The 25,734-nt window shown below is 43.2% G+C and overlaps 1 protein-coding gene, 1 long non-coding RNA gene and 1 pseudogene across 5 annotated transcripts in view; 2 read left to right on the plus strand and 1 right to left on the minus strand.

Annotated features, from left to right (window-relative positions):
• Usp25 (ubiquitin specific peptidase 25) overlaps positions 1 to 22,872 on the minus strand; it is a 104,731-nt gene extending 81,859 nt beyond the window's left edge. For 2 of the 4 annotated variants that reach the window (XM_059277836.1, XM_059277835.1), the window contains exon 1: positions 22,708 to 22,872. In XM_059277836.1, the coding sequence (XP_059133819.1) occupies positions 22,708 to 22,752 (45 nt within the window). In that variant the 5' untranslated portion in view covers positions 22,753 to 22,872. The remainder of the gene's footprint in view (positions 1 to 22,707) is intronic. The other 2 variants (XM_059277838.1, XM_059277837.1) reach the window with 1 other exon arrangement.
• Positions 7,039 to 7,468, plus strand: LOC131922817 (small ribosomal subunit protein uS19-like; annotated as a pseudogene).
• Positions 22,873 to 23,377: 505 nt separating the features above from the next.
• Positions 23,378 to 23,990, plus strand: LOC131922943 (uncharacterized). Its single transcript, XR_009382441.1, has 2 exons — positions 23,378 to 23,451; positions 23,829 to 23,990. It is a non-coding gene; the product is annotated as an uncharacterized LOC131922943 (long non-coding RNA).
• Positions 23,991 to 25,734: the final 1,744 nt, after the last annotated feature.

Consider the following 25,734-nt stretch of genomic DNA (forward strand, 5'->3'; position numbering starts at 1 on the left):
TTCTAGAAAAACTAGCCTAGAACAAAGGGACCTGTCTTCTTCAAAAACTTTAAGACTTCCACTTAAGGTCTCACTGTGCAGAATAAAGTTTCAAGCCACTCACACCTTGAGAGAAGTTTGGAAAATAGTTTTCAGACAGGTAAAAGCCTTTTAAAAGTGAAATTGGCCGGGCGGTGGTGGCGCACGCCTTTAATCCCAGCACTTGGGAGGCAGAGCCAGGCGGATCTCTGTGAGTTCGAGGCCAGCCTGGGCTACCGAGTGAGTTCCAGGAAAGGCGCAAAGCTACACAGGGAAACCCTGTCTCGAAAAACCAAAAAAAAAAAAAAAAAAAGTGAAATTGAAGATTTATTAACTCTTTTAAAGAAAAGAGAGAAAGCAACAAAGGGAAGAAGCATTAGACCAGACACTGAGTGGATCCCCCATGCCATCTGGGAACTTTATTTCCATAAAAACTGTATTAAGTAGCTAAGATGACAAGGTTATCTAATAATACAATAAATATTAAAATACAACAGGAAAGTATAGAAAGCGCCAGGAAGTACCCACAGCTCAATGAAAGAATCAAACTACCAGTTTATAGGCGGAAATAAGAAAACCGTATTCTCTTTAAACCTATCAACTCTTTGGTTGATTTGCTTTGAGAAAAACAGCAATAAAACTGAATGGAATCAATAGCCAGGATTAGAAGTTAAAGATATATAAACATAAATACAGAAATTTCTTTTCTCTACTGTAATGCTTAGCAGAGTGAATATAACATGCTAAGAAAATACCAAAACAAGGTGGAATGGTCCTTCAGGATTCCTGCTTCACGGAAAAAAACTGCCAGACATTCAGCAGGAGACAGAGGAAAATGACTAACAAACTTGGCTGATATAGGCTGGACGGTCTTTCAAATGTCCTGCTTCATTGAAAAGCCTGCCAGATACTATGGTTCTGTAGGCTGAAGATGGATGCCCCAACATTGCACAGGAACTTTGGGTGACAGTCCAGGCAGTCAGATGTGCCTCTCATTTCTAGAGTTTTTGGAAGTTGCTTGCAATGCAATTTTTGTTTACTTAAACAATATTATATCCTTCTGGGGCCTTTGATGGAGTTGAAGCTTCATAGTTATAGTTGAAGTCACAGTTGCAGTTTTACTTAGATATGATAGAAAGTAAATTAGGTATAAAATTTTGGATTTGCTAAGATAGGATAGACTAAGGAATATTTTATTTAAATTTACCAGAAACAAATGAAGTAGAATTCAGTACATTATGAATATAATCTTTACTTGACAGTTGTTCTTACTGTATACGGTCTTAACTATGTTATAGTTAAAACCTTTCATTTGTGTTCAGGAAAAAAAGGGGGAAATGTTGGGGAAAAAAAGAAAGAGAAAAGAGAAAAAGAAGAAAAGAAAATACCACGGGCCTTTTTGTAATTTACATTTGCAATGTACTGCTCCTGCAAACTCAACCTTTTCTTTACATAAGTAGTATTTTCCTCACTGGCAAATTATTCAATCATGCATCTCAGAAAAATTACTAAATATCCCAGGGAAATCATTTTCTTTGTAGAAATGTTCATGGTTAATCTTCACAATCCTGGAATAAGTGGAAGAATCCAAATGTCCTTGAAGAAAGACAGCAGCTGTCAACCATTAACGTTAACAAGACGACCTAATGTATATGTAACAATCTAAAGGCCAAGATCCCACCAGAGACTTGGTCCAGAAAGAACTGTTAATCCCTAAGATGAGGGAGAAAGACCATCGACCCAAATCATCATGACCCATTGGGGGATATTCGATCACACTGTGAACCCTGAGTTTGCGTTTGCATTAAATAAAATGAACCTTGAGTCAGGAGGCTGAGTTAGCAACTAGTTAACAGAAAGTAAACATAGAGCATGAGAGGGCATCGGGAAGAGACAGAGATGCACCAGAAGGAGTAGGGAGGTTTGGAGTGGTGCGACTTTTGTTTGTTTGGCTGAGTGGAAGGGCGCTGTCTTTGGGAGACACCAGCAAGGAAAGAAGGTTAGTTAGGTGCTATTCAACCCCTCTGAGCTAGCAGGTTTTCACGCCAGCCATTGGATCTCGAGTTTTCTTTACAAAGAGAATGATAGAGATTTAGGTAAAGCCACCTTTAGCCGCAGGAGCAGAGCCAGTGCCTGCAGGAACAGAATTCCTACCAGGCTGCGAACTAACTGAGTGCAGGGCCGCTCACTAGAGAAGCAGGCCGATAACTGCAGAGTCCCAACTGATGGTTGAAATGGCAGTAGATTAAGGCACAGTCACTGTGCCAAAGTTAAAACAGCAATGACCAAATTAATTAAAGCAAGCTTTTTTATTCATGTAAACGGACTGCCTCCCCCTAAGGCAGGGTTTGAAAGATCAGCATTGGATGTGAGGAAGACAAGGCTTTATAGAGCTTGGGGATAGAGGATTTCCAAATGGGGGGAAATAGGTGGGATTACGGAAACAGAACAGGTGCACAAAACAAGGTAATCACAGGGGTCATATAACCTTTAGGGTTGCAAGGTAGTTATAAATAACTTTTTGAAACAAAGACACTACTGCCATTCCTGGAACAGGCAGTACAGAAGCATTTGTAGTTAAGGTTACAGGTGGGGCACAGCCCAATCCTTAAAAAACAGAGGTTTAATCATAAACAGGAATGAACCTAGTCTGTCTTTATGATAAGATAGATGTTTTTAAGCTTAAAATGGAGGCAGGGTGGTTGTTTACAATGGGCCTCAAGTGATTTTATGCAAATAAACCTAGAAGCAGTATGAATAAAGAAACAGCCTTTTATTTTAATGCTGAATGCATGGCTATAAAATATAACTGTGCTAGAACGGTAATATACCAAACAGTACATAAACACATGAATGCTACTCTCTGTTCCTTTCCTTAAAGACGTATTTCCCTGTGGCGCGGAAGATGGACACTTATCAAAGGCACAATAGAGAACTGCATGCAAGCAGAAATGGGGTGAGGTCTACGGTTGGAACTGCCTCTACCAGTTCTACAGAATCCTCAATGGAGGACGTGGGCACTTAATACCACCCCCCCTCCACACACACACACACACACACACACACACACACACACAATTTGAGGCAGATGTGGGAAAGAGCCACTCGGCGGCTCACCAGTAAATCAGCGAACATGCATATCCTGGTATGCAACCAAATCCTAAGGTGATTTTTATGGCAATAGCTGCCTGATACAGGGTTCAATAAAAAATGTGAAGAAACATATGGAGAGAAGGAGAGTCTTTAGAATTTTGCCACATATGGTCAGTGTTTTGTTTTTTATGAGAAGTCAGTCTAATACATTACCAAAATTCCACAATGATTTATGTTTTCACAATTTTGACTGAAAATGAACAAAAGAGGAAATAAGTTGATGGAAAATTGGGAAAGGGGAAGTGAGTGGGAGAAAAGCTAGAGACAATTTTCTTAGCTAAACTGACAAGAGATGGGGAGGGAAGCCATGGAGAAAACCGCAAGAGAAGCCACCTGACAGGCCAAGGTGTCCCTCTGTCATTAACTGCATGCTCATTGCTCATCTCCTGCTGCTGTGTCTATACTGCTGCGGTTTCTGGTGCGATTAGGATTCCGGTTTGTCTGGTAAGGTTTGCACCTTCCTCTTCCTGTGACGGTTAATCTCGTCTGTCAGCCTGACTGGATTTAGAATCACCATGGAAACAAAATCTGGGGTGCCTGTGAGAGATTTTCCAGATTAAGTTAACTGAATTGGAAAGACTCACCCTAAATGGGCAGCACCCTTCCATGGGCTAGTGTGCTGGACTGAATTAAAGAGAACGAGGAAGCTGGGTCACGTTATTTTCTCTACTTCCTGATTGTGGACACAAAGTGACAAATCAACTCTTGTTCCTCTTAGCATACCTCCTCTGCCATGATGAACTGTGTCTCCGAAAGCTGTGAGCCAAAGCCAACCCGTCCTTCCTTGTATTCTGTCGCGTCTTGTTGAAGCAACAAGACAAGTAACTAAGACACTTCCCGTCTACCAGACCTGTGGTTTGATACACTCTCATCATCACGACAAGCATACTGCATAAGGATCTCTCCTCTAGCAAGTTCAGATGCAAGGTGGACTCACTCCAATCCCTGTGTCTGAAGCCCACTGTTGAGTCCCGCAGGCCTCCTTTGGATGGATTTCTTAGGTGCTGCACAGCGGAAGACAGCAGGTCTACTTGTTCCCGCTGGTGGGCCAAAGGGCGTGACAGAATTCAAAAGATTTGGTGGTTTGTGAATGCCACAAAGATCAATAAGCACGGATGCCAAATGCACACAGGCCTTCATCCTCTTCCTTGTTATTTTCCCTGCACAATGGCATCCTTCCCTCCTACTGCAGAATACAGCACTCCAAGGATAAGGAAGCAAGGGCAACTTCAATACCTATCCTTTATCTCTCCAGTTGACTACGTGATGCTGGCCTTTTCAGTGTGTCAGTAAGAAATGAAGAGATCACTGGACTCCACCTACGGAATACCGGGGCCTGAGTGAAACAGCAACAGACACTCTTAAATCTTACTAAACGTTGGTGTGTGCTTTTAGAATTGCTAGTTCTGTTTTGAGCTTTAGTTAGTTGCAGCTACTATTTATGATTAAATATTCATGTAATGCTCTTTGAATGAGTCAAACTATCAAAAGGAGAGTAGAATGGTGGAGGCCTCCCTTAACAGTTTTCAGCCTCAAGAACCATCAGCCAGGAAACCTGGTTCCTGGCAACCAAGCAGAGGAGCTCAGAGCAGCCCAGCTTTTCTGGACATTATACAATTACTCCAAGATCACTTCAACAGCTGCAGAGGACCAGTACAGAGAGCCACAGTTGAAGACCTGCTCCAGTCATGAGCAGCCCAGTCTGTAGCAGCCGTGGAACAGCACTCTCTGCAAAACCAGCCCGGTGGGCTCCGCTGGACCCTGCAGCCGCTTGCATCCCAACCAGAAAGGAACCACAAGCAGGCTTGATTGACACAAACAACAACTTTCACTTGCATGAAGGACAGCATCGTGAGTGGTGCAAACACCACCGTGCTACACACCACCTGCAGACAGTCACTAGGGTACTTGATTCACTTTTTGAGTGACTCCTTCTCTGGTGCTACCAGCTGGTGTGACTAGAGACTGCCTACCAATGCTTCTCCCCAGGCAGGAGTCTTCTTCGCAGTTTTTATTTTTTTCTCAGTAAAGTACACGGAACAGCTAACACAAGGTGGCAGCAGCCACAGAAGGTGGCCTGCAGAGTTCCAGAAAGCAGGCAGGGACAGAACCTAAGTGAGCAAAAGAGCCAAAGACAAACCGCAGTGCAGGCTGTATTCACTGGAGGGAGGCCAAGAAGAGAGAAGCCTCGGGCGCCAAGAATCCAGCACCCTAAGCCTAAGAACTGTAACACTACCTGCAACGGAGATCCAAATGTCCCAGCACGAGAGGCCCCAGTTCTGGAACACTGGCCTCTTCGGGAACTGAGGTCCCACCATAGGCAGCCCACCCGGGAGTTAAGACACTAGCAGGCACTGATTGCCTTCTGCTGTCTGCTCTTTCCACTCACTGCTGCTGAAAACGAAGGACTACAGCAGCGCTAAATTCTGGAGCCACTGGTGGTTAAACCACGGCTGCAAGCCTCCAACCTGCATGTCTAAAGTCAAAGACCTCTGCTTCTAAGGCCGACTCCAATAAGCCCTAATTCTCGGGGCATATAGTACCAGTCCTTGGGGATTCAAGGGCCAGGGACAGCTAACACTAGAAGTCTCTCGTCACAGCTCAGTTCTACACAGGCAGAGCAGAAGAGCCCCAGTCAGCACACTGGTGACTTAGAGACACCACATTTACCATCAGTATAACTGTTGAGAATGAAAGAGTGGGGATCACTAGTCGTGGGGGGGGTGGGGGGGGAGTAAATTGTTTAGCATGCCCTTGCCATACAAAATACTGTTTTCTAAATGCTGCCAGTTCATAATCCTAGTGTGTGCTCCACTCCCCCAGAAGTTATTCTCACTGAAGCACCCTGAAGTCTCTTCAAGAGATGAACACAGGCAGACAGGAAACAAAACACGTCTTTGAAGTTCCACAGCTCCTGCCTCTTCCAGATTTTCTCAACTCATTCATTAGCAATGATGTGAAAAAAATGAAAACTCTGTGCAAAACTACAGTTATGCTGGCATGAAATACTCAGATAATGTTAGATTAAATAAATAAATAAATAAATAAATAAATAGATAAATAAATAAATAAAACCAAAACATTACTAACTACAAGAAGGAAAAAAAAAATGGACTAACAGTTGAATGACTCCAGTCTGTCACTGGTCCTTTTCCTCAATTTCCAAAATTAAATTCTGTTGAGTACAAAAGAAAGGAACTCAGAGGTCTCTGTACCCTCAAAGGTGGTTGGGGGCAGCAAATTTTAAAAATGACCACTAGAAACCAACGTCTTCAGACTTTCTAGTAGAGAGAAGACTCAGACCTCAGAGGCTTATGGGTGAGGAGGCACTAGTGGCAGACCTCCCCAAGCTGCCTATCACCTTCAGGATTACTCATTCCACTACTGCTAGTTAGAGTGAGGAGCCGCGTGTGTATTTCCCCCGTAAAACATCTGCCTGAAAACGGCAAACTGCCGTTTCAGTTTCTGATAGTAACTAAGAAGTCACTGAAAGAATTTCAGACGCATAACATGGCCTTGGTAAGGGCAAAGGAGATTTCCCAGAACCCTCCCAGGAGCACTTAAAGGTGTCAAAGGTGGCTTAAATAAAAGAATGGTTTGTAAACGATTGTCTGTGAGACCGAAAAAGGTACCACATGACAACAGTCTTCCCAGGCGTGTTTACCGATTTCAGACTTTGCACATGACTTCAGTCCCCTCTGGTTGATGAAGACTCAGTAAGGGACTGAAGATGGTTAGGCATGGTAGCACAGGTCTCTGATCCTAGCACTCGAGAGGCTAAAAGAATTTCAAGTTGAAGGCCAGCAAGGGCTACATAGGATTAAAGAGAACCTGGAGGAATGCTTCCTTTTCCAAGCAGCAAGCAAAATGGCTGAAGTGGAACAGATGAAGAAGCGGACCTTTCCCAAGTTCACCTACCACAGCACGGACCTAGACCACTGCTGGACATGTCCTGTGAGCAGCTGATGCAGTTGTACCACAACATCCAGAGCTGGTACCTGAAATGTGGCCTGTGAAGGAAGCAGCACTCACTATACTCAAGGGCCTGAGAAAGGCCCAGAAGGAGGAGCCACCCATGGAGGAGCCTGAGGTGGTGAAGACCCACCTGAGGGACAGGACCATCCTGCCAGAGATGGAAGGCAGCATGGTGGGTGTGTACAATGGCAAGACCTACAGCCAAGTGGAAATCAAGCCAGAGATGATCGGTCACCACCTGGGTGAGTTCTCCATCATCTCCAAGGCTATGAAGCAATGGCAGGTTGGAATTGGTTCCACCCACTTCATCCTCCTCTATTAGCCAGGGCCAATAAAAATTCATGTTTAGTACAGGGGAAAAAAAAGGAAGGAAGGAAGGAAGTAGTGGAAGAGGCGGGGAGGCTAACAGCATCGTGGATTCTGGGGAAGTTTCAGAAAGCCAAAGGAAGGCTAAGCCAGAGGAAGGTACGGTCTTTGGCATACCACTTTCTGAACAGCAAACCTTCCTGTCATTGGCCACAGAAGGCACAAAAAAGAAAAGAAAAATCTTCATTTCCTGAGGCTTTTTTATAATATGTCATTTTAACCTCCATTTCCCTTCAGATAGAACAAGCTATGGCTTCTTTTTGAGTAGAAGTCTTTCCCCAGCTTTCAGTGCCCCTTTAAAATGCTAAAACTTGGTAAAGAGTGTATGCGGGGATCTCTACCTCTGTGTCTAGCCTTAACTTGTACATTGGTTCCTGACGGGAGCCAGAAGCCTAAGCGACCCTTGACACACTTGCTGCCATATTTGGGCTTCTCTCCTTTTTTCTTAGATCTAGGCCTTGCTTAAGTCTCCATAGCACCAGAACCTCTTCCCACAGATACCAGAACCTCTTCCCACAGATACCAGAACCTCTTCCCACAGATACCAGAACCTCTTCCCACAGATACCAGAACCTCTTCTCACAGATACCAGAACCTCTTCTCAGAAATCAGGTGAATGAGCTGCAGTTAGGTAGTTAGGCAGTTAGATAAGAGTAGATAGATAACCTTCAGAGTAACATTCCCTGCTGGCCGAACAGCCCATAATTAAGTCCCTTCCTGCTTGCAGCCCCCATTACCAAGTCCCTTCCTGCTTGCAATCCCCATAATTAAGTCCCTTCCTGCTTGCAATCCCCATAATTAAGTCCCTTCCTGCTTGCAACCCCCATAATTAAGTCCCTTCCTGCTCGAAACCCCCTTTGCCTACCTATATATGCCTTGAGAGAAAAATAAAATTTTGGAGCTTGATCAGACGTCCGGCCCTCCCTTTAGGTTCCCGTTGAAGACTCCGCTGGCCGGGGCAGGTTCCCTTCTCTCCATCACTGGGAATCTAGAGAACGCCATTCTCTTTTCTTTTTTTTTTTTTTTTTGTATTTTTTTTCTTTCTTTTTGGTTTTTCCGAGACAGGGTTTCTCTGTGTAGCTTTGTGCCTTTCCCAGATCTCGCTCTGTAGACCAGGTTGGCCTCGAACTCACAGAGATCTGCCTGCCTCAGCTTCCCGAGTGCTGGGATTAAAGGCGTGCTCCACCACCACCCGGCTTGTCGTTCTCTTTTCTAATGCAAAGATTTGTGTGCTTTCATCATCTACCAAAGTTATGATTTTTCTTCAGATTTACATAAATTTTAATATAATATAGAAAGGTTAATCACCAGATAATAAGTCCAAATAAGAGAAGGATTATTTCGATCATTACTGTACTCCTGGTACCTAGTTCACTCAGTGTTTGACACACAAGGGCTCAATCAATGTTACTATTAATATAGCATGGTTAATATTAACACATATTCAAATTAATTGAATTTATTTTATTAGAACATATTTATTTAAATTATATAAGAATATTAATTAAAATTAATATAGCAGGGTTTGTAAAGATGAACTCAAGTTCACAGGCTTGCACTCCCCCAGGAAAGAGGGACTAATGAAATACTAAGCAAGGTTTCTAACTCTTAGATTCCAGAACACAGAAACCAAAGCTCACTTGGTAAAACAACTTTCTCCATCATCCTCTACTTTCTCTAGAATTTCAGACATTTCACTTTCTGATTTAGATACTATCAATCATACTTAAAAGTGCTAAAAGCTTAAACCGGGGCACATGAAACTTTTCAAAGCCTTTATTTAATCAAAAACAACTCATAAATTAGCTCATTCCAAAGCAGAAGTGGTGGAGACCACAGAGGTAAAACAAGGAAATGTTGGTTCACAGTTCCATCCTCAGCTCTCTTGGTCTACCCTGTTGAAAAGCCCCTGGTTACGTAAATGTACTGGCTGCTTTAGGAAGAGCTTCCAGTCAGTCTGACTTTAATATGGCCATTTGCAAGGTTGTTGTTTTTTTTTTTTCCAAGTATTTGCAAATCAAGCAAGGTATGGGTGATTTCTTAGTTGAACTGGGTTTGTCTGCAATTCTTCTGGGCTACCCACCATTTTAGTCACTTAAACAAATAATGCCCACAGGGATCCTCAGAATGGCTCATGCATGCTGTAGGACCTGCAGCCACCAGGGAAGGCTGTTCTCTGGTTTGGGCTTCGCAGCACTTCAGCAGAAGTTAAACAGGCCATGCCCCTCCACAGAAATCAAGCAGTGCACGCACCATATCCATTTAACCTTCGAAATGCCAGCAGTTCTACATTTAACCCTCTTCCTTAAAAAAAGAAAAGACCTTTAAAAAAAAAAAGCCATAAACATGTTAAGCAAGCAGTTGTGTAACTCAGGAAAAAATAAATAAAAACTAAGAAGAAACATGCATTGATCTATAGGAAATTGCTAGCAAAGTGTAATGAACACAGCTAGTCCTAGATAAATGTAAGTTTCCATCCTTCTCACCCAAGAGTTCTTATCTGCACCTGTCACCCAGTCCTTCAGTCCTATCTGCAATACGCCCACACCATTTCATGAGTTCTCCACCCCTACTAAATGGCAGATAAAATAATCACAAGTAAAAACTGTCAATGCAATTCTCCCCATGAATGTTATTACGCAGCACTATAACCTAAGTGCCTACAAAATTAAGCACATTTGGGGGCCAAATAAGAACCCTACAGGAACAAACATGGTTTCTATGGGAACATCATACATATTCAGTTCCAAAAACCAAACTGGCACAATCTTGTAGAACACGGTCTGATTTTAAATTAGAGCACCTACATTCTAGAAAACATATAGGTAAAATTTTGAGCATCAAGTCATGTATTTTAACTTCCATTTCTGTGGTTTACGTAAAATAAGTGCTTAGCTTGTTCTTGGTGCTGATATAGTTCTTTTATCCAATCAAAATGTTATGTATCTCTAATTTATGAATTATATTTTCATAAATCATTTACAATGAAAAATTAAAGTCCCTTATATCAGACTACAGAGATGGCTCAGTTCCTAAAGCTTGCTGCCCAAGCATGAAGACCTAAGCGTGGATGTTCAGTAGCCACCCAAAAGGAGTGATGCAGTGGCCTGGGCCTGTAACCCAGGACTCGGGAGGTGGAGCCAAACGAGTCCATCGATGGCCAGTTAGACAGCCTAGGGCAATCAATCGGTGAACTGGAGGTTCACTGGAGGCATGGCCTGTTTAACTTCTGCTGAAGTGCTGCGAAGCCCAAACCAGAGAACAGCCTCCCCTGGTGGCTGCAGGTCCTACAGCATGCATGAGCCATTCTGAGGATCCCTGTGGGCATTATTTGTTTAAGTGACTAAAATGGTGGCTAGCCCAGAAGAATTGCAGACAAAAAGGAAGGAAATCGGAAAGGCCTGAGGTTCCTAGAAAAGGCCTCTTCCACTCTTCCAAACTCCTCCTTTTTTTGTTGTTTTGGGTGGAAGGGATGCTGGGAATTGAACCTAGGGCCTTACACATGACAGGCAAGGTTTTTTTTTTAATCATTAGATTGCATCTTCAGTTCTTTTTTAATATTTTAAATTTTACTTATTTTATGTGCATGGGTATTCTGTCTGCATGCATGTCTGTGCAGCACATATGTATTTGGTGCCTTCAGAGGCCAGAAAATGAAGCTGGATCCCATGGGACTAAGTTAGGAGATGCCAGGCGGGTGCTGAGAATTGAAGCCAGGTTCTCTGACGAGCAGCCAGTACTCTGGACCAAGTGAGTCATCACTGGGGCACCTTTTTTTTCAATGTTTGAGACAGGGTCTCCCTCAGTGGTCCAGGCTGCTCTTCAAGTCACTCTGTAGCCCAGGCAGGCCTCTGCTCCCTAGCCTCACTTCCTGACTAGTTGGTACTATAAGATCATGCCATGAGGCCTACCCCCTCCTTTACTAACTCTTTATAACTCTTATTCTTTTAGCAGTCAGCAATCTGTTCTTCTTCAATACTTCATTATATTAAACCTTCCTTACTCAAATTTTTGTGTTTTCTTTATGTCCTAGTTGGACCTTAACTAGAAAACGGTCCTTATTTTTTTTTCATTCGAATAATATATTGTTATGTTTTCTAAGAAAGTAAATCTCAAAAGAATTAGGAAAGTAAAATTTAACTTTAGAGAATAAATGTCTAGGGAAAAAAATCTAAGAAGGTGAAATTTAACCATGTATGTTAAGAACTCTCCTACAGTATTTACTGGGCACTAAATTAAGAGCATATCAGAAATGAGTTTTTATTAAGGAACAGGTAATTCAATCATTGGCCACTATTGATGGAGTTCAACCTGCAGGCCCTGTGCCTTCTCTTGAGGTAGCAGTGACACTCAAATGTCCCAACTCTCTAGTCACACTGGTTAGCTCTTCTGGCAAACGGCTCCCATCCTGAAGCTATCCAGCCTATCCACCAAGCGCCATGAGTCATCTCCCTAAGGCTGGGGAAAAACAAAGAAAGAAAGAAAGAAAAAAGGCAATTCCAAGAGTTTTCAGGGCTCTGCCAGAAACCAAGGGAAGGGAAAGGAACAAGGATTTGTGTGTTTGTTTTTCTGCTCAGAGTGAAAGGAGCAATGGGTCTTTTCAGGTTTCTTTGCCCTTGCTATTTTCAAATTCAAAGCTTCTCTTTAAGAACTGAAGTCTCCCTGTGCATCTGGAACACTCCACCTCAAACCCGTCTTCTTGTCCATTATGTCTCCATCTTCCCTTAGCCCTTGGCTCCACATAACACACGTGCAGTTTGGATTCACACTACCACGTACTACAAGCTTTGCGTGTGTTATTTATTTCTCAATATGCATAAAACAAAGAAAGAATAAATGGAAAGACAGATGTGATACTGACCAGTGACTGTATATTTATGCAGAAAAGTCGGCAACCAACCGGACTCCAGAACTGATGTGAATATACAAACTTGGTAGCAACGGGCATGAACTGTAAATTACACAATCTCTCAAAGATGGAAACCACAAAGTAGGAAGCAGAAAGATTAAATTTTAGACATATAACAGAACAGGTATGCTTTGTTAACAGCTAAATCTTCTGTATAGCACATAAGAATACTTCACACACACACACACACACACACACACACACACACACACACACACACCACACTTACTTTAGAGGCTCACAGAAGTCCTATCCAATAGTTATGCCTTTTTCTGTTTCAGTGACTCATATTGAGCAAACAACAACTGCCTAGAAACTTTAATTTCTAAATGTTCACTATAAAGAGAATACAAAGGGTCAGGAGGCTAATAGGAAGGCTCAGTGCCAGGGCATAGTGGCACAGGCCTTTAATCCCAGCACTCAGAGGCAAAGGCAGGCAGGTCTTTGAGGGTTCCAGCGGCCAGCCTGGTCTACAAACTGAGTTCCAGGAGAGCTACCACTATTCAGAGAGACCCTTCTCAAAATACAAAAAAGAAAGGAGGAGGAAGGAGAACGGAAGAGGAGGAGGAAGGAAGAGGGAGGAGGAAGAGAAAGAAGGAGGAGGAAAGAGGCAAAGGCAAGCAGAAGCCAGGCTGTGGGAGGAAATGCCCTGGAAAAGGACCTTACTCCTGCCACTCTTTTTTCTTTACTTCCTGGCCACCATAATCTGCGTAGCTGCCTCTGACAGGCACTCCTCCATGATGTACACAAGCCACAAACAAAGGGCCGACCAACCATGGACTGCAGGGGCCAGCGCAAACCTTTGCTGCTTTAATTGGCTTGGTATTGTTTTGTTATAAAAACAGAAAACCGGCCCAAGAAGAAGCTGGACTACAAGAACATCTTCACATCAGAATGAAAACGTAAAAAACAAACAAAAAACAGGAATTTCACAAAAAAGAATCAAAATGCTCAAATAGATAACTCAAATAGAACTCAAATAGATAACCAAATAATTCATTAGCCGGGCGGTGGTGGCACACGCCTTTAATCCCAGCACTCGGGAGGCAGAGGCAGGCAGATCTCTGTGAGTTCGAGGCCAGCCTGGGCTACCAAGGGAGTTCCAGGAAAGGCGCAAAGCGACACAGAGAAACCCTGTCTCGAAAAAACAAAAACAAAAACAAAAAAAAAAACAAATAATTTATTAATGGTAGCGTGGTTAGGCTGTGGTATGTCCAGAAACACAAATGGTTGACCACAGAGTTTTACCAAAATATTCACAAACTAGGAATTGAAGAAAACATTTTCAACCTTAAAAATATACCTTTCAAAAGAATTGTGGCAAAGAACACACTTAGTACAGGACAACGTTTCCCACATAGAATGAACAAGGCAAGAATGCCGAGCCAATTATTTTTTTCCCCAGAGACTCCAGAGAGTGCAATTAAACAGCAAGGAAAAAAACTCAGAACACACACACACACACACACATACACACACACACACACACACACACACACACACACACACACGCAGAGAGAGAGAGAGAGAGAGAGAGAGAGAGAACACGCACAAAACAAAAGATATACAGGAAAGTCATAAAATAAGAAACCTTTTAGAATTAGTGAAACTAGTGAGAGTATTTAGCATGGTCACTGGACAAAGGTGATGCAAAAATCAATTATAACCTATCTGCCAAGGAACAATTAAAATACAAACCTAAATAAAAATGCCATCTAGAATAATATCAAAAAATCAACTCTAATAAATGACATACCAAGATCTATCAATGATATTCCATTAAGAAATTAAAATCTAAATTAATGGGAAAGTATAGCATGTTGTTAGATTAAAAAAGTCCTTAGGAGTCTGTGCACTCAGAATTCATCTCTATAATCAACACAATCTACTCACAACTCCTACCTTGCTTTTGGTCTAACTGTAGAAAGAACACTAGAATTTTACATGGAGACGCAGAAACACAGAGAACAGGTCAAACATTCTTTAAACAAAAAGACTACAAAAGAACTTCCCCAACCCACTTCAAAGCACATTCTGAAAATATGGTATGTGTGGCATTATATAGGGTACGAACAGAATACAGGAAAAAGCAAACTACTAAAAATTACTAAAAAATAACAAAATTACTACCTTAACTCAAAGATCGGTGACCATCTTTTCAAAATAAAAATGCTGGAACAATTATATATCCACATGGAGTGAATGTTGACAATCTGTCTGTAGCATATATTAATATATAAAATTTATGACGTTTTCATACATATATGAACCTTCTACCTCAGAGCACAGATACAAACTAATGTCAGATGGGTTATAGAGAAATGTCAAAGCTAAAATAAAACATGGAAGAAGGAAACTGGGGAAAGAGTAAAAGTAAATGTCATTAAAGGGACTAATCACAGGAAAACGAAGTAAAATAGAATATTTAAATATTTTTAATTCAAAGAAATTGGTAAGAAAATTAAAATGAGTCACATCAGACAATGTGGAAAGTACAAAAAGAATTCCGAAAACTCAAAATCAAGAAGGTAAATAACCCAGGTAACAACACGGCACATGGGGCCAACAGGACGGTTCAGCAAGATGCTTGTCCCTAAGCCTGACAACCGAAGTTCAGTCCCCAGAATGCCCGTGAAAAGAGGAAAGCACTCTGCAAGCTGTCTCTGGACTCCTCATTCATGCATGGCATGTGTGAATCCAAACACAAACACCCCCCCCACACACACACACACACAGGGGGGTAGGAAGAGGAAGAGAGGGAGAGAGGGAGGGAGAGAGGAGACTGAAATTAAATTTAAATAAAATAAATGTAAAAGAAATAGGATCTTTGGTATGCAAAATGAATAAAATTTTTCTTAATAAAAAAATTAAGTACTAAGCACAAAAGTTAAAAAAAAAAAAGAAAGAAATAGGCAAATTGAAAGTGTCTAGGAAGTAGGGAAAAGGAGGAAAGCGGGGAGAAAAAGAAGTGAGAGAGGCCCTGATCCGTCAGTCCCCCATATCTTTGGATATTAAGACTACAGATGTCTACCTGTTCCCCCAGAAAATAAAGGAATACAAGGCACACCGCCTACAGCACATCACCTAGAATGCAACATCATCTTCTCCCCAAACCTGCTGCAGCTCATGAGGTGTGCCCAAGCTAGCCCCAAGGAAGCCCAACATAAGCTAATGATAAGATCCAACAGCCAGTGCTCCTGCTGCCCTAGAACCACATCAGATAGCACAGGACCATGTGACCAGAGACAGCGTCTCTGTGGGTGTCCCCAGAGAGTCCTGCCCCCATCTCACAACACAGACAGTCCAAGCTGAAACTAACGGGCCACCAGGTACGCTGCTTCCACCTGCCCAGCAACAGCTCTCGATGAGTTCGGGTTCACGGTGTCCTCCCTCTCGTACCAGCCACCAAAGGCAGCCTCAGTTCTTCCAGTGCTCGGTGCCATCGGTAGACTGAAGCAGATGCTCCGCTAGGTAGGAAACAGTAATGGTAGCTCAGAAAGTCTCCAGGTTGCACAAAGTCTGCTGACTCCAGGCAAGCTGTGCTGAGCTGCAGCTCCCTTTCAAAGACACAAGCCTTCAAGCTGCTTCGAGTTTACTTTCCACCCTCTTGACCAATGCTGCACTGTGCCACTTTGCTAAAGGGTCAGGGAAAGGCTTGAGGGACTTCTTGCTGAGATCTCCAGACCCAGCTCAGAGGCCTTGGAGGAGGATAGGGAAGCTCAGCACTCCAGCCCAAGCTGGTTTTTACAGCACCCGTGTACTGTGTCATGAAATTAAACACTAAGTTTTACATACACCATTGTACAATTGCTGCTCCCACTGATGTTAATAGAGCATTAAGCCTTTCGTGGTCCTTCTCCAAACATACATACCCTTCCTGCTTCGGTGAGAACTTAGTTCTCAATTCTGCAACCACCTCCTCCCTGATATCTAATGCCCCTCACATACCCAATCCTTTTCCACTGAACAGCAACAATAAAAATCCAACAGATGCAGTGGGGACTTGGTGGTTCAGTCTTCTTCCTTGTCCTCAGATGGAGCAAAAATTATCTTTGCCCAACAAACCTCTCCACAGTTCATCCCACACCTATCAGTCTTCCTCCAAGTTCTTTCCAAACTTCTACACCAACAGAATTATGTAAAAACAGTTTTGTTTGTTTGTTTTAGACAGTGATAGTTTAAGACAGGTTGTACTACGTAGTCTAGACTGGTTCTGAGATCGCACACATGTGGCGATTCATCCACTATGAAAATATTTTATATGCTGGTAATAAAATATGCATTATGAAGATTTCTAAAGTCTACGTGCAATGAACTATTAAAGAGATAAACTGAATGTCAGACTGGAGGATGGCAAAGAACATGCTTCCTAGTTTTCAGCAATCCCCTTTTTATCAGATAGGCTTTTAAAAAATAAAACGGATTCTACAACTTCATGCTTGGCATTTACCTTTAACAACTCCTTCTACACTTTACCATTTCAATTTGGAAAAATACTCAGCTGTTGTTACCCGTGCCAATGGAAAAACGGGTACTACATAAGAAACAATATTTAAACATCATCCAAAATAGAATCACCAAAAAAGACCTCAAAACCTGTTAGTCATTAAGGAAATACAAAGTAATGAGTTTCCACTATAGTCACTAAAATGGTTAAAACATAAAAGAGGAACAAGACCAAGTCTTGGGGGAATTGTAAACCAACTGGACTTCTCACGGACAGCTGAAAGAATGTATGAGAGTCTGGGCAACAATGTGAGAGTATATTTTTATCAATTCTACTCCTGTGTATTTGCCCAAGACAAATACAAATATGTCTATCTACTCAAAGGCTTGCTGACAATCATCTATATATAACAGTGTCACATAGCAAAAAAGCTTAGTGGAAAACTAGAAAGAACATCTATATATATCAACATCTCCATGTAGCTACATCTGTGGGAATATTCAACAGCAAAAGGAAATAAAACTGGAATATGGAAGATGTTTGAAGATCAAAAACATATCGATGGCAGAAAGATGATAGATTTGCACAACGAAGAAAAAGTCTATGGTTCCATGGGAAAACCAAAACTAGCCTAAATTTACCAACCCCAAATCATAGTTTAGCATGCTCAAAACACCGAACACTGCCCTTCAATTAGAAAAAAGCATCCAACTTAAAGCTTATTTGATACAGTATTGAATAGCTCACACAACTTAATATCTGTATCCAAAAGGCAACAGCAAGCAGCACTCCATAAAGTCCAACTCATTTCCTTTTGAGTGACAGTGTGAGCTACAGTTCACTGCCGCCCCACATCGCAAGAGAGACATATATCCTTACATCGCAAGACAGACATATACCCTTACATCGAAAGACGGACATATACCCTTACATCGAAAGACGGACATATACCCTTACATCGAAAGACGGACATATACCCTTACAGCGAAAGACAAACATATACCCTTACAGCGAAAGACGGACATATACCCTTACAGCGAAAGATAGACATATACCCTTACAGCGAAAGACGGACATATACCCTTACAGCGAAAGACGGACATATACCCTTACATCGAAAGACAGACATGTGTCCTTACATCGCAAGACGGACATATACCCTTACAGCGAAAGACGGACATATACCCTTACAGTGAAAGACGGACATATACCCTTACATCGAAAGACGGACATGTGCCCTTACATCGCAAGACGGACATATACCCTTACATCGCAAGACGGACATATACCCTTACAGCGAAAGACGGACATATACCCTTACAGTGAAAGACGGACATATACCCTTACATTGAAAGACAGACATACACCCTTACAGTGAAAGATAGACAGACATATACCCTTACATCGCAAGACAGACATATACCCTTACATCGCAAGACAGACATATGCCCTTACAGCGAAAGACGGACATATACCCTTACATCGAAAGATAGACATATACCCTTACATCGAAAGACGGACATATACCCTTACAGCGAAAGACGGACATATGCCCTTATAGCGAAAGACGGACATATACCCTTACAGCGAAAGATAGACATATAACCCCACAGCATTTTCCTAGCCTGGGAAAAGAACGCAAAACCCCGTTTCTGCTGAATGCATATCACTTTTGCACAGCAAACTCAGGACTGTTTGAACTATGATCAAACAAGCAGTGGGCCAGCTGGACTGCTAAACAGGTAAAAAACATTTGCCTTGCAAGCCAAGGGCCCTGAATTGGATTCCCAGAACCCCTCACAAAAGGGAAAGGAGAGAGCTAACTACAAAGTTGTCCTCTGACCTTCAAATGCTTGCCGGGATACACACGTGCCTGCGATCAAACACACATATCATGCACCTACAGGCTCATATAATACTAAGCTGGTGGCCAGTGCTGGTTATTTGTCTCAGTCACTTTGTACCTTAGACTTGGAAACTCTCACTGAACCTGAAGTTCCCTGATTCTGGTAGGATGGTAACCAGTGAGCTACAGGGATCCATCTTGTCTCTCTTCCCAGTGCTTGGTTACAAATGGGTGCTGCTGTGTCTGGCTTCAACGTGGGTGCTGGAGATGGAACATAGGTTCTCATGTTTAGGCAGCAAGCATTTTACTGACTGATCTAGTTTTCCAGGCCCCAAGATGGTATTTTTAGTGAACTTCTTTACTGGTTTTGAATTGTGGTATATGTGTTTAGAAAATGATTGGTAACCATTATCGAAGTGTATAAACTTTTTTTTTCCTTTTCTTTCTTCCCCCTCCCCAGTCTGTCTGTGTCTCTTGGTCTGTGTGTGTGTGTTCTCTCTCTCTCTCTCTCTCTCTCTCTCTCTCTCTCTCTCTCTCTCTCTCTCTCTCTCTCTCTCAACAGCAATGGTTTAACTTACTACGTAGCCAGCTGGCCTTGAATTGAGACTCTTTCTGCAGCTTTCTCACTGATGGGCATGCCTACGTAATTAACATTTTTCTTGTGGCAAATTAATAAGATTTTCTCTGACAACTGCTTTTGTTTTTATGCACGGGGTGAACACTGATAGCACTTTTTGAATTATCTGTTTATTTTCTTGATCTTTTAAATTGAAGAGGATATTTATGCCTGTACATATCTTCATGCTACATAAAAAAAAATAAAGAAATAAATGCTTGCTTAGCTCCACTAAACACTCAGATCTGAAGAAGTTTCTCATGTCTACACAAAGCTTAAAGCTTTACAAGACTTAAGAGACATTTAATGAGTTGCCCAAGGTCACAGAAGGGTGGTTTAAGACCTAATCCACATCCTGTCCTTATCTTCTGCAGCTTCTTTTCCTAGCCAGGATGCTTTTTCAAGCTCTCATTGTTTCTCAACAACTGACCGTTGGTTTTTACTTAGGAAGCTAAGAATTCCCTGGGCTTGCTGCTTGCTAGCCTTCTAAGAACCATTCACTTACAAATTCATTTGTCAAATATTTACCGAGTCCTACCGCGTGCAGGAACAAGTCCAGGCCCCACTGAGCAACAGCGCAGACAACTCACTCCCCAGGATACTTACAAGTAAGGGGAACCCTGCTCACTTAGAAGTAAACCTTGTTTACTGGGAGGAAGTTCCAATCCTCCCCTTAGGAACCTGCCTGTGGAACTTAAATTTAGGTATCACATTTCTTCGGAGATCTAAAGATCCTCCACGGAGGTGAACATCCAGCCCAAGGGCGGAAGACACAGGTCCCAGAACAAAATAACCGCAGGGTCAACTGCACTCTGTGTTCTGCCAAATGCTCACCTGTAACATCTCAACCTCAGAAAATCCGCTCCCACCACAGTTTTCAAACATTTCCAAACTCCCTCCCTGACTTGGGCAAACTTCAGCAATTAAGCAGAGAAGGGAAGACACAGTCCCTTGTCAGGAGTTACTTAGTAGGTGAACCAAACACTTAAGTTTTGTAGATTGTAGCTTTAAAAAGAAAATCTTACAGCTCTTTACAGTTAAAAAAGGAAAAAAAAAAAACCTTAAAAGCATAGACAACCATTTCAGCAACTATAATAGCCACTTCCTTAAAATTTGTCAACAGACCTACATACTCTTTAGAAAAGAGAAAACCAGTTAAAATTGTGTCTACCCCACAGTGGGCTCCAAACACCCCCTTTTCCTGACAGTCCATGAAGCTTCTAAGAACTATCAGTTTCACTTTTGTTTCTTCTTAAGTAGGAAGTTCCCGTCCTGCTTCCTAGAATGAAGTACACTTCCTAGTTCCGAACATAGTTTTAAGACTTCAAATTTGAATGAGATTAGTTCAAGCATTTATAACTAGACTGTTTGAACGGGTTCTAATACTGGTAACAAAGTAACAGTGCATTCACAAGGGAAAGAAACACATTTAAGAAACTACAGATGCCATTCAGTTGGTAGAGTTCTTCCCTAGCATGCAAGAGACCCTGGGTTCGATCTCCAACACCATTAAGAGCAAATACGATGGATGTATAAAACTATATGATGTAGCTTGAAAAACTGTCCCTAATGTCAATGAAATAATCTAACCTACTTAATACGTACAAAAAAAATAATAAACTAGAGAATGTTCTCTTCAGGAAGAAGAGCTCATTAAACTAGAATATTGCACTTGATAACCAAGATCCCTTCTAGCAACTCGATTCTTGATTCTCCAGCTTTATGCAGAGTTCTGAGCCATCTCGATAGTTATCTGACTATGCAAAGAAGCATTTTGGTCAAAATGAGCAATGACAAAAAACACAAACAATAAATCAATTCCTTGCCATTTTCAAGTTTAAGAGAAGCAAAGAACAGCAGCATTTTGCACTTTGAAATAAAGACATTTTAAAATGCAAAGCCAATAAAAAAAAATGACAGGGTCTACTGCTTAGTATTCCTAAGATCACATGACCTTCATCGCTCCAGCACATACTCCACATCAAAATCTAAAGATTATAGTGTTCAAGACACAGCACGTGGAGTGAGGAGGCAAACTGTTTCATCCGTTAATTCAGTCTTGAATTGTTCTGCCACCAATACATTAGAGTCTGCAATGATCGTCTCGATTTACAAGCAATATTAACTAAAGCGGGCTTCAAACCCAACTTTTTCAACCAGCAGAAGTGTCTGAAACAACAAAGCACTATCGTTGCTGTCCGAAATTCTCCAGCATCTTTAGTTATCCCGAGTAGTTACAAAATCTAAAACTATTCTCAGGGGGAAAAAAAAATAGCAGCAGGCTGTTTGCACATACTGGTCTACTGTAGGAAAACAGGCCTTACTTTTAAAGACAGGCACAGGTAAACTGCAAGCATGGTGTGTCCAAACTACGGCAGGGTGTGGCATCCATTACCCACAGACGAGCCAAACTCGGCTTTGGCTCTTCACTGTAAACCTAATTGCTCCTGCAATTCCAACACGACTAAGCCAACGTTTCCCTCGCGCTCAAAATGCTCTTCACAGCAATAAGGAGTGTAGTGGTGTGTGTGTGGGGGTGGGGGGAGCAGAACAAGTCATGACCAACTACTACTCTTCAGGGCATGGAGCAAGCTATGATGGAGCCTTTAAAATCCTTAAAACAAAAATCTAGAATAGCAAGGTGCTATTCTAAAAGCAAGATGTGACGATCCCCTTACGTGAGTGTCTTCCTGATTCAAGAGTAAAGGTGAAGGAACGAGAGAGCAAGGTCAAACTTAGGGGACAAAAGACTTCACTAACAACCATAAAGGTCTCCTTTCGTGAGAGATAGTTTCAACATTCAGGAGAAAACGAAAAGAAAAAAGAATAATGACCAATCGAACCCTCTATTTGTATAGAGTCCACCCTGGGTGGATGTACCTGACCTGGAAGACAGGTAACTCGGTTTGGGAGATTTTCTTTCTTTCTTTTTTCTTTTTCTTTTTTTTTTTTTTCTTTTCTTTTTTTTCTTATGAGACCAGCAGGCCCGGAATAACACCACTCCCAAAAGAGAAACTGTCCAAGAGGGGTGACAAGTGACATTCTTGCGGAGGAAAGGGGTATGGGAAAGGAAGCGAAGGGGAAAAAGTTTAATTTCAAAGCCTGGCAGAGCCCTGGAGGAATGGGGGGGGGGGGTCACTCTGGGGACGCGGCGCCGTCGATTCTGGGGAAGAGTCATCTGCAGAAGGGAGTGGACGGAAAGCCTCTCGTGACACGCGCACACACACACACACACACACACACACACACACACACACACCGCCCGCTCCGCACGCAGCCCCGCGGGACCGAGCGCGACGCCCCCCCGCCCCACCCCCGGGGTTGGGTGGCCGAGCCGGGCGGGGAGGGTGGCCACGCGGCCCGTCGGGGCGCCTCACCTTCTGCGCCGTGCTCTGCTGCAGCACATTCTGCTCCACGGTCATGGCCCCCGCGGCGGTCCCTCCGGCCGTGCTCTACCGGGCCCGGGACAGCGGCGCGGACAGCCCGGGAGGACGGCTCCCCCGCCAGCCGGGCGCGAAGGCGATGGCGGCGGCGGCGGCGGCGGGCGAACGCGGGCCCCGCGGGCAGGCGGCGGCGAGACGCTGCCGGAGAGCGCCACCGCGGCCGCCTCCAGGTCCTCCGCGCCCCGCTTCCTCAGCGCCGCTGCTCCGCGGCCGCCCGGCCCATGGGCGCAGGCGAGGGCAAGCGCGAGCGAGCAAGCGGGGCCGCGTCACCCGTTCGCACTCGGCTTCGCCGGACGGCTCCCGCGGGCACCACTGCGGGCCGGTGGCGAGCGGACGGACGGACGGACGGACGGACGGACGGACGGAGGGAGGGAGCGGCCGGCCAGAATGGCGCTGTCCTCCAGCCGCCGCCGCCGCCGCCGCCGCCGCCGCGACTCCGCCTCCAGCCCCGCCCCCGCCGCCGTCACCGCCCCCCCGCCCCGCCCTCCAGCCGCCCCCGCCCCCGCGCGGCCCCGCCCCACCCGTCCTAACCCTACATTGTGACCTGCTGGGGGCGGGGAGGAGGAAAGAGAGTGTGGGAGGGGCTCTGCTGCTGCCCCGCCCCCCTGGAGTGCCCCGCCTGCCGTCTGGGCCACGCCCATCACGCGGACCGGCCTCCCAGAACCGCCCATCCAGGAGGTGACTGTCTGTGGGTGGGCCCCTGGCTTTGCGCTAAACTCGGACACTCTGACCCTCAACCTGGGCTAGAGCCTTAGGCTGGGTAGAGCAGATCGCCCTCTTATCTATCACTGTGTCTCCAAAGTAAACAGTGTCCCACCCTACCTGGAAGGTTCCCCAAACCTGGCCGGGCCCAGAACTCCAGCTGCTTGCTATGTCACCCACGCCTTTCTAGGAATTTCACAAGCAATGAACCTGCTGGAACGAAAAAAAAAAAGAAAAAAAAAAAAAAGTCAAATAAGCAGAGAGCTGTTAGAAGTCCTTCTGGGCTGTACTTTTCTCCTTAACTATTCGTTACATACGTCGGTATTGACATTCTGTGTCTGTTTCATGTACAGGAATGGGTGCCAGTCACCGCTAGACTCTGGGGATTTAAGGTTTATTTACCGAAGAGAATATAAATGAATAGACATAAGGCAAACAACATTATGAAAGAACCACTGCCTAGATGATGCATAATTCTAATATCCCTGTTGCCAAATTAAACAAACGATTAACTACCATGTGTGGAAGAGTCTCCTGTAAACAGAACTGTAAGAAAAAACGAACAAAGAGAAAGCAATCTGGAGACAAACATCTTCAACTGCACCAGCTAACCTAGGGATAGAGGTGAGGGTGCAGCCAGAGAAGGGCAGATGAACGAGTCCATGGTCCCAAATACAAACACAAAACGCACATACAAACCGGGGTAGAATTTAATCCATGGCACGGGAAGCAAGCTTGGTAAAGGATCCATGAAATGCCACGTTTTGTATAATCATAGTAACTCGAAAAGGCCTTGTAATAACTGTGTGCTTCATATTTATATTTAATCTGTCTTTCGGATGTCTCCAACCATCTCCTGTGATTTTTCCCTTGACTCCTTGTATTTGTCATGTTAGTTTGACAAATTACAATTTTTTTTTTTTACCTCATTAATGGTCCTACACCCTTGCTAGAATATAAAAGTTGTGAAACGGTTAGAAGCAAAGAATTTTAGGGATGATGCAAGAATTCCAGAGCATGGGTTTTTTCTGAGACCACTGAGACCTAGCAAGTGTGAGTCTGTCTGAGAATGCTCTTGAACTACTTCTCCACGGTTGGAGACCACAGTTTGGTTTCTCCTCATTCACAGAACAGCTTCCTGTTTCCCCATAGACAGTTTTAGAAAGTCGGGTTCTTCCATCTGAAATTAGAAATATAACTGAGACTGAAGCTACATCTCAACAGTAGAGAGCATGGAAGCACAGGTCTCTAGATTTGATCTTCAGAATCACTATACCAAAAAAGTTAAAGTTAACGCTAAAAAACTATTAAAATATTTTTTAAAAATATTGCCAGACGCCGGGCGGTGGTGGTGCACGCCTTTAATCCCAGCACTCCGGAGGCAGAGCCAGGCGGATCTCTGTGAGTTCCGAGGCCAGCATGGGCTACCAAGTGAGTTCCAGGAAAGGCGCAAAGCTACACAGAGAAACCCTGTCTCGAAAAACAAAACAAAACAAAAACAAACAAAAATATTGTCAAAAACTTTAATTTCAGGAATTTGACAGTACAATGACCCTCAAAGTTCCATTCTTTAGTGTTCGTTTTTAAAATCCCTAACGCTAAATAGATAAATAAAAGTTTGATGACCGACTTAGAACATTCATTTCCAGGTCATTTCTGAAGGTTTCTTATTCAATTTTTTTTTTTTAAAGCACACTGTCAATTGTCCAACTACAGGATTTTTCGGTAAAAATTTCAGGTTAATGTATATGTGTTTCCCTTTAGAAAGCCTGCAATTGTAACAAACGGGAAACAGAAATTTAAGAATTAAGATAAATTGGTTCAAAAACCCACTTGAGGACTGACTCATCTTCAAAATGTGTGTACCTGGCAGTTCTGCTCTTCACACATTTGCTTGACTAGGCATGGTTAGCTGGACCTATGGGTTCACAGAACAGTACTTAAGCACTTTTGCGCTCCTGCATTGCTCTGCATTATTGACATTCTGTTGAAAAGATAATATGGTAGATAACATATGAAATGAAAATACAGCCTTTAATCATGCTGTAGTTTGAATATTTCTCAGCAAAGGTGTACAGACATAATGTCCAGGACAACATGATTGGAAAGTAGGGCCTAAGACAAAAAGGTTCTACTATTTTGAGTTAATATTGTTACTAGGAGAACAAATTATTATTGTGATTATTATGAAAGAACAAGATTCCCCTTTTCTGACATATCACACATGCACATGCACGTGCAAACACACACACTCACACA

Source organism: Peromyscus eremicus, chromosome 12 (assembly GCF_949786415.1).
Source record: "Peromyscus eremicus chromosome 12, PerEre_H2_v1, whole genome shotgun sequence".
Taxonomy (NCBI): domain Eukaryota; kingdom Metazoa; phylum Chordata; class Mammalia; order Rodentia; family Cricetidae; genus Peromyscus; species Peromyscus eremicus.